Source organism: Phoxinus phoxinus (assembly GCF_949152265.1).
Source record: "Phoxinus phoxinus genome assembly, chromosome: 21".
Lineage (NCBI taxonomy): Eukaryota > Metazoa > Chordata > Actinopteri > Cypriniformes > Leuciscidae > Phoxinus > Phoxinus phoxinus.
Genome location: NC_136896.1, coordinates 13,075,139 through 13,091,471, shown reverse-complemented (window position 1 = coordinate 13,091,471; position 16,333 = coordinate 13,075,139). Strand labels below are relative to the sequence as shown.

General features: G+C 39.6%; 1 protein-coding gene across 1 annotated transcript in view; it reads right to left on the bottom strand.

Moving 5' to 3' along the window:
- The window catches only part of bmpr1ab (bone morphogenetic protein receptor, type IAb), a 31,848-nt gene continuing 15,515 nt past the window's right edge, over positions 1-16,333 (bottom strand). Inside the window, exons 3-13 of the mRNA XM_079594821.1 lie at positions 15,178-15,419; positions 4,443-4,614; positions 4,229-4,331; positions 4,046-4,145; positions 3,665-3,761; positions 3,251-3,386; positions 2,825-3,017; positions 2,347-2,644; positions 2,012-2,187; positions 1,752-1,882; positions 1-1,045 (exon numbers count right to left, since the gene is read on the bottom strand). Of these exons, the coding sequence (XP_079450947.1) occupies positions 920-1,045; positions 1,752-1,882; positions 2,012-2,187; positions 2,347-2,644; positions 2,825-3,017; positions 3,251-3,386; positions 3,665-3,761; positions 4,046-4,145; positions 4,229-4,331; positions 4,443-4,614; positions 15,178-15,250 (1,605 nt within the window). The 5' untranslated portion in view covers positions 15,251-15,419 and the 3' untranslated portion in view covers positions 1-919. The remainder of the gene's footprint in view (positions 1,046-1,751; positions 1,883-2,011; positions 2,188-2,346; positions 2,645-2,824; positions 3,018-3,250; positions 3,387-3,664; positions 3,762-4,045; positions 4,146-4,228; positions 4,332-4,442; positions 4,615-15,177; positions 15,420-16,333) is intronic.

Genomic DNA, 16,333 nt, shown 5'->3' with positions numbered 1-16,333 from the left:
GGCTGCAGTGTTGGCAATATTTGACTGGTGGTACTTGAATTCTTCATGCCAGAGCTGGAGTTATGATCACATTACTCATTATACCTGAACCTTCTATTTCTAACAACAAATCCATTCCAGGTCATTGCGAAAGTAAAAACCCTATCGCTAACACCCAGTTTTGTATTTGAACATCTAATGGACAGATTCTCAGAAAGTAAAGCAGTTGAAGGAATAATTCTTCAAAAAGGCTATTAATTAAAATATTAATATGTAGTTAACGGGACATTTTCTTTTATACATATATGACAATATGGGTTATTAGAATTAAATAGGGCACGTTTTCTGACGTTTCTCTGTGGCCACAACTGCACATGGTCCAAATGTAGAGTGACCATTTTGACACTAGCCATACTGGAGCACATCCCAAGCATATGGCTGGTTCGGTCCAAATATCACCCCAAATATGTCCACCTCTCAAGTCAGTCAATAACAGAGCCTCAAGCCTTCTCCCAAATGGCTCTATTACTGTCCTCCCATGGCAAATGGTGCCACCTTGACACTCCTCCATACAAATGTATTGTATTACACAGCTTTCACAGAAAGCACCATATGCTCTTCAATTCTCTCCCAATATATAAGAGTGCCTGAAGTAGGAAAAATGGTGGCGATGGGTATGGTGTGAGTCATGATGCCTGTTGAACAGTTGTCCTTACTTCCTCGTGGATGCGTTATGGCACATACTGTCCAGCAGAGGGTGCTACATGACACTAAGAGCATAACTGCAACAGGACGAGGAATTACAGCCAGACAGGGAGGCAAATGTTCTGCTCAGCAGCGCTCCCACAGGTCTGTCTAGGAACTGAGGCAATAGTTCATAAAGTGAGCATAAATATCTCCACGATATACATCTCAGACTGGCATATGGAGGGAAAACTGATCATATTTTGATATCCTGTGATTCAACCATTTTGGCAAGTGTTTTCTTGACTCGAAGAGCAGTGAGGCGAGAGGATGGGTTGTGGGCCCAGCACTCAGACATAAGCTTTAGCATGGCCCGTAAGCACTGTGTGGAGATGGAGACAAGAGACCAGTTGTTTTAGAGTAACTATTAAATGATTACAGTGCAGTGATATTTAAAGACCCCATGAAATCAAAAGTTCTGTGGGTTTTAGCATCCATCTGTTAGCAATGAGATCAACTATATGCCTAATGTACTCTTAAATGTTGACGCAATGACTTCTTATAAGCACATTTGTAATTTACAGTGATCAAAAATTAAATGGTTACAAAAGATTTCTATTTTAAATAAATGCATGAACTGTTTGAACTTTCTTTTCATCGAAGAACCCTGAAAAAATGCATCCCAGTTTCCACCAAAATATTAAATAGAGCAAAATAAAATAAAAATTCAGCTCCAAATCAGCATATTAGAATGATTTCTGAAGGATCATGTAACACTGAAGACTGGAGTAATGATGCTGAAAATTCAGCTTTGCCAAAGATATAAATTACAATTTTAAATATAATATGACAGAAAATAGTTATTTTAAATTGTAATACTTAATGTTACTGTACTCTGGATTTTAAAAAATACCCAATTAAACATTAAATTAATAATTGTTGGATAGCAGTCTTGCTGAGCATAAGAGACTTCTTTCAAAAACATAAAAAAATCTTACAGACCCCAAACTTTTAAACGGTAGTGTATGTCAACACAATATCAATAAAAATGTGTATCTGAGCAGTGTTGAACTGCTTGATGATCTTACCTCGTCACTGTTCCAGCGATTAAACACCACTGGCCGCATGCCTTTAACACATACCACTTCCCTCATGTCCTCATAGGACGGTTCTGAAGGTACCATGTCCCAGTATGGCAACTGATACTCCTCAACAATACCTGCACATAAAAGAAAATGCCCTTGTTAAAACAAATCCATCACATATTTATAAAGGAGAGACAAACATACTTTGAAAAGTGTGTATACGTTATTATAACCTCAAACACTCTAACACATGCAGACCGTACCTCCAGTCACGCATCTGCGGGCCATCTCCCAAACAATGAGACCGTAGCTGTAAATATCAGCCATTATGTACGCTTGGAATTGGTTCTTATTTAGGGTCTCATCCAGGACCTCTGGTGCCATGTACCGCCGTGTTCCCATCCTTGTGCTCAGAGGGACATCCACCTCATTGGTGTCACTAAAAGAAAAGAAAAACAAGTGTTCAAACTATTGCAAACAACTGCATACTAGCTGTAAAAGAAGTATGCTTCTATTATTATACTTTTTAGTCATTGCCAGTGTGCCAGGAATTTTATTTGCATGCATGTTTGAGTATGAGTTTGTAGAGTGTCTTCACCTGTTGTATTTCACAGCCAGGCCCAGATCAGCAATGCAGCAGGTGCCATTCTTCTTTATGAGGATGTTTTTGCTCTTTAGGTCTCTGTGAGCGATGGCAGGTTTGCCCTGTGTGCCGTAGATCTCTGTGTGGAGGTGGCACAGGCCACAGGCTGCAGAGTAGGCCAGCCTCAGCAGAGCCTGTGTGTCCAGGGTGGTGTATTTCAGATAGTCATAGAGAGATCCGTTCTCATGGTAGTCCGTGATGAGGAAAAGCTGAGTGAATGCTCCAGTGCCCTTAATATCTGCAGCTATAAAGCCTGGAGCAAGACCGGAAGAAAGAGTGTGAATGTTAAAGGGTAAATTCTCACAAAAATGAAATTTCTGTCTGATTATTCTACTGGTTTTGCAAAGGAAGTATCATATCAAATTATTAAAATGCAATGCTCACATACAATATGTACTGGAGTGCCTACTATGCGTTTTTTGATGGAACCTACCGAGTATATTCTCGTGTCTCATGAGCACGGTTTGGTAAATCTCGGTCTCTCTGAACCAACTGGCCTCTTCACGGGTAAAGAACACTTTCACCGCCACCTTTTCTCCTCTCCAGCGACCGAGCCACACTTCTCCATACCTCCCCTTTCCTATTTGACGTACCATCTGAATTTGTTTAGCGATGGTGCGCTGGACCTGTGAATCGAAAGAATTGGGTAATTCAACTCAAAATATTTAATGGGACATAACTACAAACATTTATATTGACTCAAGAAATGTCCATGACCTTTCCCAGACTTTTGTTAAACTGTGTTAATTTACATAACCGTAAATCAGAGTTTTAAAATTCTCTGATATTTCCTATTTTCAATGACCTTTCAAACCCCGTCTTTTAAAAAAAAAAAACATGTTCAGAAACGGTGCCTCACCAGCAGGGGGAGCCCTGAACCAGAGCCAGTGCTTGACTGACTAATAAGATCTTTGAGAGACTCTCCTACTGGGATGAAGGCCTCATCCTGCTCCAGATCTCTTTGGTACCGCCTCCGTCCCGTCTGTAGCTTATACCTGATCAAACAGCCACACAGAGTATATCATCACCTTCAACACAATGTTACATCACAGAAGCTGTTTCACAAAGGGATCAGTAACTTATTACTAAGAGCAACAGTATATATATCCATGCATTAAGATCAAGCACAAAAGGTGCTAAATTACCTTGACTATCTTAAACAGGTGTGTCTGTGCCAGTGTTATCAGTATGCTGGTCAATAATTAACAGACTGTAGTGCATATTTCATTCATTTCAGCTGGATAAACATGTCGTTATGAAATTAAAGTCTCACCTGTAGTAACACACCACAGTTATGGCCACCAAAGTGAAGCAACACACTGTCACGGAGATCAGAAAGGCCAGCAAGTGGGCGTTCCATAACTGAGGCTCTGGATTACAATGAGATCACATCACTGATAATAAGAAATGTTTCTTCAACACCAAATCTGCATATTACAATCATTTCTGAAGGATTTCTGTGACACTGAAGACTTGAGTAATGGCTGCTGAAAATTCAGCTTGGCCATCTCAGGAATTGCATTTTAAAACATTAAAATGAAAAACAGTAATTTAAAATTGTAATATTACTGTTTTTACTGTATTTTTGAATGGAAGTGTAATTACACACACATCTATTTATTATTTTTAGGTTCTTAAGGGACGTTCCACTTACTTCCTGGAATAGGAGGTGGAAGTGTGGGCTGAAGGTCTCTATTACAGAAATCTGTGGAACAGCACTCAATGGTCCGTCTGGCCTGAGCATTAGGAGAGTCCTGGACAACAATAACCATATTCAGTCATTCATAATGCCTCAGCACTTAAACATCTATTCTTCACTCTCCCATTTATGTATTACCTTGCACTGGAAGTGGGAGCCCTCGTACTTCATGCAGCCGGAGGTGAGGATAGCCTCGCCGTGCTCATCCTCCTCTACGATAGCAAAACACTGGCCGTTCGTCCTGTGTAAACAGAAAGACCATTTAATCACAGTGGTTGTGATTTAGATGAGCAGTTAGAGGAAGTTGAAAGTGGCTGTTGTGAGCAGTAGATAAAGCACATGGTGTACTCACTCGCAAGTGTTGTTTGTGGCATCTTCGGGGCAGTGGATCGAGCAATAGCAGCTAAGAAAGCGGGCAGCATCCTCGGGGGCCACGGTGGACCCGTCCCCAGTCTGGAGTCTCTTTGGGTCCGATCCGGGCTTGACCCCAGTGCCGTGAAGCATGTAATCTGGGTTCTGCCCACCTAGAAATAGGGGAAATAAAAAAAAATGACTACCTAGAATGTGACTGTGTCTAATAGCTTCATCATTATAGCTCAATATTTACACAAACATTAAGTCACATCAACCATATTATTAATGTCACTATAAAATCAAAATAGACAATCCTTTTTTTAAGGAATATTGCAGTATTTATTATAAATGATTCATTCGTGCACATCATTATTTTCTTTAAAGGGGTCATGACATGAGAAATCAAATTGGCCTTGATTTTTTGATATACAAGATGTCTTTGTACCATTAAAACATCCCGTAAGCTTCAGAGCTTAAAATGTCCTCCACATTATGAACAAAGCATTTATTTAATCAATCTCCAAAAGTGACTCGTTTTGATATTGGGCGACTTGTGACGTCACACGGGCAAATGCATTTGCATATGCCTGCCTCCAGGACAAGACATCGATGAATAGTTTAACATCATTGCACCCACTTGCATTCAGTCGCTTAGTGGCTGAGACACTTGCCTGAATCGTATTCGAGCGTCGCGTCAAAAGAAAATATAACCCATTATAATCACTTCGCAAACAGAATCCATTATAATCACTTCGCCATTATAATCACAGTTTGCAAAGAAACATTTGTTGACAGAAGTAGCAGTCAACTGTATTGGATCCGACAGCAGCTAGTTTGCAAATCACATGTAAATTATTTAATAATGCTTTGTCTGTAAATGACAGCTTTTCCACATATACATTTGTTTTTCTTGTGCAAAAAAACTTTTTTAACATAAGTGAACCTAAAGGAACACATGAACCCTTTTAAAATTCATGTCCCCTCATAATTTTTAAATCCGAATTATCTTCCCCTCCTTCTTGCAGTGACATCTCTTCTCTGATAATGTGTAAGAAAAAAAAAGAAAGAAAGAAGAAAAAAAAAATCCACAGCCACAAGGACACAAATCTCCTGTTATTCTCTTAGGCCTCTGCTGAATTATACTGCAGGGAATCTAGGGATCTTAGATAAATAGGTGGGAGTGAGGAAAACAGATCACCATAGACTGTGAGTAAAAGAGGGAGATAAGGATTTAAAACGTGCACAAAGAGAGAGAGAAACGGAGATTTCTATGTGGTGTAACCTGATCCGTCTGAGTGTGTGAGCATTTGTCGCAGACAGACAGGGTGCATATTGCCTCAGGCACAAAGACTCATGTGTTTGGTAAGTATTGCTGTGGGTGCTTCCTCTTAGAGCCCTGCTGCTTGTCCTGCAGGTCTGGGCATGCCTTAACCCAGTCAAAATAAGCCCACACTAAAACAGGCATGCTGCTGTTTAGTAAAACACCACATTCCACACCTAGGATCTCATTACTAGAGCTTAGCTTCAGACCCATCCCACGTCTTAGACTCCTACATCTCTATCTCTGAAAATTAACATAAATATTAGATAAATGGGCAGGAGATACAAATAAAAACAAGTATAAATGGCAAACTCCATCCAGTAGGCAGATCTTACCTGCTATCAGCAGAGTTACACGACAGCAACACCTCCAGCCTTATCAGCTGGGGTGGAGACCACTAAAGTGATATACAGTCTGATAACACAGAAGCGTGGAGCCAGGACGCTTTAAACCCTGAGAGCTGATATCAGCTGGGGGGTTAAAAGAGGACGTGGCACAATAATATCGGAGAAAGAGAATAAACAAACCGCTTGTTAAACATCTACAGGAGAATCACGCAATTCAGTTAATCACAATTCATAAATACATTTTTCCTGATCAGATGTTGCTTCAATACATGTCTACATTCATATTCAGTGCAATCAATGAAGAAGCAGGTCATGTCAATAATCAGAAACTCATAAATCTGTATTTTTAGTGCAGTCACAGCTGCATCTACGTGGAAAGAAGCAATATGGAAAAATGGACTATATATCTGTGACAGAAAGAGTGCATAAAGGGTAGAACAGAATGGCAGAAGTAGTGGGGTGAATCTCATGCATAAATGTACAGATCATAATACACTCCAAAATCAAACAACATGCACACTTGATTTTGGATACAAATAAATTAAGCCTTTTTGGACCTTTGAGACATTTTAATTTCCCACACAATTTTGCATCACCTTAATTTCTGGTTTTGTTTTAGTTTTTAGTAACACTTGAAATCATTTATTCATCTTAGTTGAATAATTTATTAGCAAATGTATAAATTAACATTAAGTCAAAAGGACCTGAGCTAATATGAACTTACAATGGACATTTTTTGTAAATGAAATAACGTTAACAAACATAAAAAAAAATAAAAAAAACGTATTGCTTATTGTTAATGTCAGTTAATGCATTAATGTTAACTAATGAGACCTTATTAAAAAGTGTTACAGATTATTTATATATATATATATATATATATATATATATATATATATATATATATATATAAATAATCTGTAACACTTTTTAATAAGGTCTATTAAAATAAATTTCTCATTAGATGTTCAATTACTATAAAAAAAGAAACACTTACAGGAAAAACAAATACCAGAATTTAATATTTTCATTTAAACCACCATAAAACCTGTACATAAAAAAATCTGTATAATTTAAATGTATTAATAAATTATAATCCATGAAGTATATTTTATACAATCAATGGATATTAAAACATCGTAATGGTCCTGAATGCAGGCTTTATTTCCTTACAGCACTTTGTAATTTCTTTCATTTTGATCGCAGTCTGAAATATGACCTGGGCATGTTTCATCATGAGATTCACCCAGGGACTTGAAATGATCTGAGCGGAAAAACATCATGCTCAGGCCAGGAATGAAAGTGTGCTTGACAATGCAGTGGCTATAATCAGTTTTATTGAGAGGGATCCTGAACAGATGTGTCAAACACGATAAGATGTTACTCAACACCAAGTCAATTTGTGGAACATTGCTTACAAAAGAACGTGTCATGAAACATTCTGTTGAATGGCCTGAAGGTGAAATGGTGAGAAGTGGGATTAGAAGGGAAAGTGAAAGACCAGATTAGGAACACAAGAGACAGGATTATAGTGTGTAAATATGAGGTTGAAGACCGGGTCGAGTGGCACGAGCTCTGGAGACTGATCAAACACTCCCGAGTCCGCTCTAGTGTGTCCTTTCTTTATCTTTTCATGTAATACTTTGTCTCCTGGTGTATGAGTCAGTCCATTCCATTCATATGCAGGTTTCCTGCAATGACCAGCGATATAAATCTTCTGTTTATGTGTCATAGTTCAGTTTTTGCAGATGAGAAATGTTTATTTGAAGCCATGAAGTTGTCCCATGACCCCCTCCATTTGGGCAAAATGCAAAACGCCCGGCTAAAGCATTTGATGTAATATCTTTGATCACTTCACAGTTTAGTCCAGGCGCCGATGCTGTCACACAGGGCCCAGTGTGATAATGGAGGTGGAAACCGGTAACATAAACATGGTGGAATAGAGACAGGAAAAAGAAAGAAAGAAAATATTGCTCTGAAATCCCTGCTCTCAGCGAGAGGCCGGTAAATTGAAGGAATGCGAACGGTGTAGTCAGAAACACAGGCTGCTTTTAAGAGCGACTGTAAAAGGCAGGCTAATCTGTTATGATGTGTTGAGCCCTACACGTCCTAACAGCTACAATGCGCAGATAAGCGCGAGCTAAATTCCCGCGACCACAACAGCGGCACACAAACAACCGCAGGGCTCAGGAATGTTATCTGAGCTGAAACACATAAAACAGGTTTTGAGCCAGAAGGTTTACTAAATCAGAGCAGATGGGACTTGTTGCGCTATCTCCTCTGAAGTACCTCTGAGGCACCAAGTGATTCATTGACATTATGAAGCCACTGAATACATTTGCTCTCTTTCCCCCTCTCTGCGTTTTTCCTTGGCTCGGAGAGAAGAATCTACAGAGTATCGCCGTGCTCCTACATGTGTGCTTGATTGTGGCTCGCCGTCACCGTGGAGTCTGAGGTCTGGCAGTACTCAGGCAGTAATGAGTCCTGCTGACCGCATTCTCCCAGCCTGTAGGCAGCTCAGCTCAGACTCCAGCGCCAGCCTCTTTAAGAGACACTTCGGCTCCATTTTCCATACAGTTGGCCCAAACATATACACAGGACTCCACAGTTACATGTCTAATCAGTGTAGGTGCTGTGGAGCACGCTCATGAGTCCCAAGCAACAGGTGAAGCCAATCAGAAATCTCACGGTGTAGATGGGTAAAGCAGCTTGTAGTTTATCACAGTGGCCCTGTGATTTGTACACTTAATGCCATTGCCTAGCCAGTTCGATTTTAGCAAAATCATTACTAAATCACATTGTACGACATGGATCTAATAAACTTGGGTGTGTCATGTATGTAGACTGTACGATGACGACACCTATTGAATTGTAGGCTACGACACAAGTTAGTATAGAATAATAAAGCATCATCAGCATGCGCTAGTGGTAAACAAACAGAGCGAGATGAATAGCATTTTGGCAATTGTGGTTTTTATGTGCGCTGAAAAAAAGAGGAGGAAGCGAAAGAGGAGAATATGGACGTGGTCATGGCTAGGTAAAAGAGGCCAACTTGGCATGGCAATTTTGCAAATGGATATTGAGGTAAGTTTTAGCTCCATTTAGGAGCCACGATCACAAGTCACTACAATTGGTCATCTTTTGTCTGGGAAAACCCTAAAATCATACAATGTGTTCCAGGCATAAGTCACACTTAAAAAGGTCTGAATACCATTGCATGTAATATTAAACCATGTGGAAAGTACAAAAAGGATGCTTACACAAACTGACTTTACTAAAGTTTGTAGTAGTACCAAAAAGTTAAATTCTGTCATAATTTACTCACCCCAATATCATTCCAAACCTGTATGAGTTTCTTCTGTGGAACAGTGGAACACAAAAGAAGATTTTCTTTTTCTGTCCTTACAATGAAAGTCAGTGGGAATCAACATTGTGACCCATTGACTTTAATTAAATGGACAGAAACAGCTAAAATATTCTTTAAAATATCTTCTTTTGTGTTGTCAATGTCATTTTTCATGGACGTTTTTCCAGTCCGTTTCCCACATTCAAAAATGCGTCCTAACAGAATAACTACCGGTGTAGTCCTAACTGTTCCACAAAACCCAACAACCAGAAAGTGTCTAAGGCAATGTCTTGACTGAAAAGTGTGCTAAACATCTTTTACAAAAGCCAATTGTTTTGATTTCTATAACGCAATGGCTTTTTTGTGATATGGTAGTGTCTATATCCTTTTTAGGGCCCACTATATCATGACATTGTGTTGCTTGAAGACTTTGTCTGCGTAAGATGAGGCAGTAGCTGAAGCTTTAATTCGTGGGTAAACATCTGTGGTTTGACCCTATTAAAGCAAAGGGTAGAGTAGGCAGCTCAGAGTCACTATTGAAGCTGTAATGGGAGGCTGGTCAAGAGGCGAGAGGAGAATATGAGTGCTTCACAGACTTCACACACCTTGATGAACATTAGCTATGCTAAATGCTCCTGGTTTGTATAAAGTACAAAAAGTGACAAAAGATTGCAAAGAAGCTGTTCTGCAAGTAAAATTTTAAAGTACAGACCGAATGGAGTGGAGAAATGACATAAAACCGATCAGTCTGCATGTGTTCTCGGTGGTGTAGCTATTATTTCTCAGCACTGCAGTAAGACTTAACAGGAAATGATGCAACGAGCCAGCCAAGTCTCTACTAGGGCGTTTGGCTCACAAGCCTATAATTAAGACACTAGTCCTCATGTCAGTCTCCCGGTGTCTGCAGCAGAAACGTAGGAGAGGGTAAATAAAAACACAAAAATCCTCCAAGATGTCCTTGTTCCAAAATACATCACTGGGTATCCATTAGATACATCAAAATAACATGTGAATCATGTCCCCTTGAGGAATGACATGTAGGAGGTTTGCCCTTCTGTGAGAGGCTTAAATATAAGAGACATTTATTTATTTAATCCCTACACCGGTTATTCATTAAAATATGTACACGTTTACAACAAAAAGTAACCGAACAATGGGGAAAGGCCAGGCTGTAGGTTGTGGGCTGGCAGGAGCGACTTAAGCTTTAAGTGGCCGTTAACCTGAACCTGCCATTATTATTTATTTACTTTCATCTCTTTAATAACGATCATTATAATTATCACATGGGCTCCCATTTCAGGGCCAAATCCCCCAACACATAATAATCCAGCACTATTTGAACACCAGCTTGTTAAAAATGGAATGAGGGGAAAGAAAAAAAGGGAACATGTGGAAAACAACGGCCTGCCTGACACAGACTAATAAAGTTGGATGCCTAAATGAAAGTAAAGCTCTAATGGGCTTGGAGACACCTCTAGAGCCAAGTACCCAACAGCAAGCTGTAAAAGTGAGAGTTCAGACCGCCTTTAACAGGCCCCTGTGCCGCACCACTGAACATATGCTCGCTAGAGTGCACGCATGTCAGCGTACAGAAGCTCAACGTAGTCCTCTATTCAAATGCTTCAGAACCTGCGGTCTACAAAAACAAGGAAAAACACAGTGACGCACACCAGCACAGGCCTTCATTGTCAGGCAGTAATGATTATTTCCTGGAGAGCAGCACGCATTTGGCATATTTAGCTCGCTACCTGTCAGCCAGTGCAATACCGGAAATAGTTAAAGTGTCAGGGAAACTCACAACATCGACAATAGACTCAACAAGCTTCCTGTAGTAGGGCCCGGGCGGGCGGGCGGCCCAGCGTGGTAGAGCAGTGCAGGATGGGAAATGAGGGCACAGGGACACTGAAGCAAGTGATTTATTCAAAGCTAATATTAATAAGCATGTAGTGGCCATCAACCAATAAAAGTTTACAACAAAAAAAAATTATTGTATTAAATGCTACAAGTAAATTTAGACATAACTACAATTTTAGATTTGCTTAATATTTATTGTCACAATCTCTGAGAATTTACTGTATAAATAAAAATGCCTCTATTTGAATGTTATATTTCAGCCTACTTGGGTTTCTATATTTTCTATAACTATAACGTCCTGCTGCCGGTTTTCCTGTCCTATGGGGCTCAACCTATAAGTGCTCAACCTCACCTTCTAAAATGTAGGCAGAAAATTCCATAGTTCATTTATTAGCTCAAGCCTGTGTTAAATGTGTTGAATGACATGACATTTCTCAGAAGAACATGCCGCCATATTCAGTCAGGAGAGATTATTCTGTGTCAGACGTTGACCTGCCCTCAGATCAGCTTTCACAAAGAAGAGGGGGGGAAAAAACTACAAAACACGCTCAGCAGCATTCATCTACAGTTCAATTCTCACTCTGTCTCGTTCTCATTGGCACTCTAGTCTCCCTCCCCATTTAACAGGAACCTTTGCAATGACCGAGGGTAGTTACCCTTTGTTTTAAAGGCTCTGGTTGACTTTATGAGTGAGAGAAATTGCTGCCGGCAGCCAGCACCCATTTCTTCTTTTGTTCCTTTACAGGGAGGGGAACACCAGAAGGAAGAATATATTTAAAAAGAGCCTAACAAACAGACAGTGACCACTCCAAAACAATTGTAAGGTTAAAACTGTGTCAGTGCAGTGAACAAAAACAACTTTTAAACTGTTGTACCAAAAAAAAACAGAGGGAAATTAAGCTTCTAAAATGCATTCCCACCCCAGAGACTTCAATTTGCCTTGGTCATTTCCTTTTGTATACAATATTACGAGCTTAGCTCTAAAAGGAGGTAGTGGGGTTGTGAGCTTTGACAGTAATTTAAACTTCCCAATCTCTTTCGATCAGTTTTTTTTCCTTAACAGACTCCGTAGAGGCGTAACTCTAATTCTTGATAGGAGGAAAAAGCTCTCTCCCATGGCTTCCATGTTGCCAAGAATAGACAGCGTTTATGACTCCAAGATATCATTCCCTGAAATAGAAAGGCACTTAGAAAAATAAACTTCAAAGAACTAAACAGAAACAGACATTAAGACCTCTGAGATACTCCAGTGTCAAATGTAAACAATGAATCTACTATTTTTAAGCAACAAAGGTAGTCCACTGCAAAACTGCTGAGTGTTGTTTTGTAGCCTGAAAAAACTTGTTGACTGCATAGCAAAATATTACGTAACTAAGTGTGCTTTGACTCATAGCTAGGCTCACATGGAATCTGTGCCCGCAAATATACACAGTACACGGCACAGTTCTCAACAGAACTGTACCCGTCACAGACAAAGTTTTGCATTTGCACATCACCACAATCTTTATTTATTGAATATTTTGGCTTATTTTTTAAGCTTTCAGCTATAGATAAGCATCAGGTAAATTCAGACAGTGTCTATAGCAATGTGTCTGTCTACAAAATGACAAGCACCAAAAACTCTGATTAAAAGGTAGCCTATACTATGTAACTTTTTTTTTTTTTTTTATTAACAATATTTAAATAATCAATACATCAATGCATCATCAATCCTTTTACCAACATGTGTTTTTGTCTTACCCTGATTCACTATGGTAACTAAGCCTGTTATACATTTTTATATTTTAGAAATTTAGACCGAGCAGGATGGATTTCCCAGGAAATTGCGTACCAGTACATACATCACATGCCCGTGTCTCGTCATATCTATAAATAGAGAAAAGTTGCTACGGCTACTTTGACGCATGTATAGCATGAGAGTGGTATAGATTAATTGTCACAACGAGTGAGAAAGACCTCTGGGGAATCACCTGTTTAAAAAAAAAAAGCAGAACAAAGAAGCTTCAGCTTGCAAAAAGAGAACCCAACAGAGTTTATCTGTGTGCTGCACATTTTACGGAGGACAGCTTTGTCAGGACAATCAGTTGTTTATGGATCACAACATGTAAGTATGTTTTATTACCTGTTGTTTTGCTCTTAACAGATCCAATAAAAATATTTATGTTATTGCTACGATGTAAACAAAGGGCAAAGTTGTTTGCCTTCGCTAGCCTGCTAGCTAACATTAAAATGTTGATGTAGTGTTTAGCTACGAGGCTCTTCTTTGATCCTTAGGAACTTGCCACTCTGAAAAGTCCTGTAAAATCTGTGCTAGCAAAGGTTTTGCACAATCATCTTGTTCGAAAACTTTCCCAGGGTCTGAATCGGGCTCGAACTGGTATGGGACAATTCCATAGTTAATATTTAACACGCTCTAAGCGGTTCGCCAATCACAACACACTGGGCCAGCTAACCAATCAGAGCACATTTCGTACGCATTTCAGACGGAGGGGCTTCAATGAAACAGGAACTTAACAGAGCATTTAAGATGAACTTGAAAGAGAGCTGATGTAATAATATAAGATATGTGAAAAAATAAGGCTGAAGGCTGGAGTGATGGCTGTTGAAAATCCAGCTTTGTTCAGCCCATAAGTTACATTTGAAGATATACTAAAATAGAAAACAGTTATTATAAATTGTAATATTTCATAATATTACTATTTTCCTGTAGTTTTAATAATAAAAAAAATAATGCAGCCTTGTTGAGCATAAGAAACCCATTTCAAAAAACGTTTAAACTGTACGTGTTTTTTCCCCTTATTTGATCATTTATCAACCTAATTTACCATATCTAAACCAATTTTGTATATACCCCCATTTTTAAGAAATTCCAAATAAAAGAAAACATTTTCCATAGCTATTTTTTTGTGCTTTGTCAAAAACTTCAACACTCATTCCATTCAGCCAACAACTGCATTCATTAACACACTAGTGTAAAACCCTAGAGGAAAAACAGCATTCACCTAAAATATACACATTTACAATCTTGCCCATTGACACCCTCTTCCCCCAACCCTCTCCTTAACATATAAAAACACTCACACTTTCAAACCAATCACCCAAACCATTGTTTCTATGCACAGTCAAATGTGACCCCAATGGCCTCTCCACACACCCAAAGATGTGTATTCTCCAATACAATCACTGCTGAGTAAATGAATGGACTACCTAAAGACTATGAATGTCACACAACAGTCTCTAACGGGGGGCCATTACATTCTGATAATACGAGTCATTTGAGAGAAAAGAAGTGTGCAGTCCCTCATGCCTGCATTTACCTGAAATGGAGACAGAGTCTCCATTACTGCCGACCCATATGAGAGAAGATCACAAGGGCTTCAAATCAATAAAATTAAATAATGTAATTCAGATGAATATCTTGGCAGATAGTGTTTGTTCGCTAATGCATCGCAAATGTGAAGAGACGGATTCTGTGCTTTCGGGGCCTGATGAGAATAAAAAGTGATGCCATTATCCTGCTATGTTTTTAAAGGCCACCATCCATTAAAAAAGGCAGTGAGGCTTCTGCAAACACTGGGTATCATCCAAATACGGCAAAATCAATTCTCCTGCTGGTTTGTATTATAAATTGCTGCTGCATTTCTATTGTGCATCCAGATGAAACAAAACAGATGACCCTTTTAGTCATCTCCAGTTTTCGCCTTCTTCCCTCACTCAAACGAAACCAAACAAAAAACACATTTTTGTTTGCTATAGGGGTTTGTGATTCAAAACAGACACTCTGCATCTACTGTCATCTGCATGGTCCACTGAGAAGGAAGAAATGATCAAGTGTAGACACTTTACAATAATCAAACTGTCTTACCCTCAGCTGGCAGTGAGAGGAGGACGGCAGCTCCCAAAACGGCAAATACGACGACCATGGAGGTGCTTTTCATGATGTTGGCTTGGATACAAAGCTGTGTGGCTGTCTTGGTAGTGTCGTACTCTGCCACTTTTAAGACAACGAAGTGACCAATTAGCGATGAACGCAAGTAGATTGAGGAAGAGTATGCGAGCGTGATGAAGACTTCAAGGCCTCTTTACAATCTCCTCTTGTTTAAGACCCTGTAATGAATAGAAAAAACACTTATTAATATTTCAGATCCATCATCGTGACATGTTTCCTTCCTCATTGCCAGAGAGCAAGCAAGCAAGAAAGGACAGAGGTGGTATTAAAATTCCTTTGCACTTCCATCTTAGCATTGTGACTTGTGAGAACGTGACCCCTGACCCTGTATCAGAGTGGAGATGTGGAATGGCAGCCAAAATTTAAAATTCTGTCATCATTTACTCACTCATTTTGTTCCAAACCTTTCTTCTGTCGAATACAAAAGAAGATATTTTGAGAAAGTGTTGTTTTGTCCATCCAATGGTCTGTTACCAACACTCCTCAAACTATCTTATTTTGTGTCATTCAGGTTTGGAACAAAATGGGGGTGAGTAAATCATGACAGAATTTAAAAAAAATTGGGGGTAAACTATCCCTTTAAGGAGTGTCCCTTTCAAATGGCTGGTGTTGGGTTCTGTCCAGCGTTAATAACATAATGTGTCTGCTCTCTCTTAGCTCCTGCTTGTCTCGATGCAATTAGTGGCTCCCAGAGGCTCTGCAGGACTGGGGGCCTGAATTAACAGGCACAGAGAGGGGGCCGGTGTCTGTCACTTTTCATTTGGCCAAGGGGGACAAAGAGCCCCGACCTGCGCCCTACTTTTCACACTTCCCTGACTCCTGGGTAATGGGGAAACAAAAGGCGGGGCTCCTCTGGCTCACTGGGACCCCTTAAGAAAGACTGGATCCCTCTCCACACAGGACCACAGGGCAAGGGATGGAGAGATACGACCTGCAACAGGTTAACAACTTAACCCATCTCTAGTAAAAAATTAAAATAAAAAACAAACAAAAGGCAGTTCACAGGGAGTACAATTAATGTACACAAAGGCTTTTGTTCTTAGCAAACAAGAAAAAACAATGACACAAATAT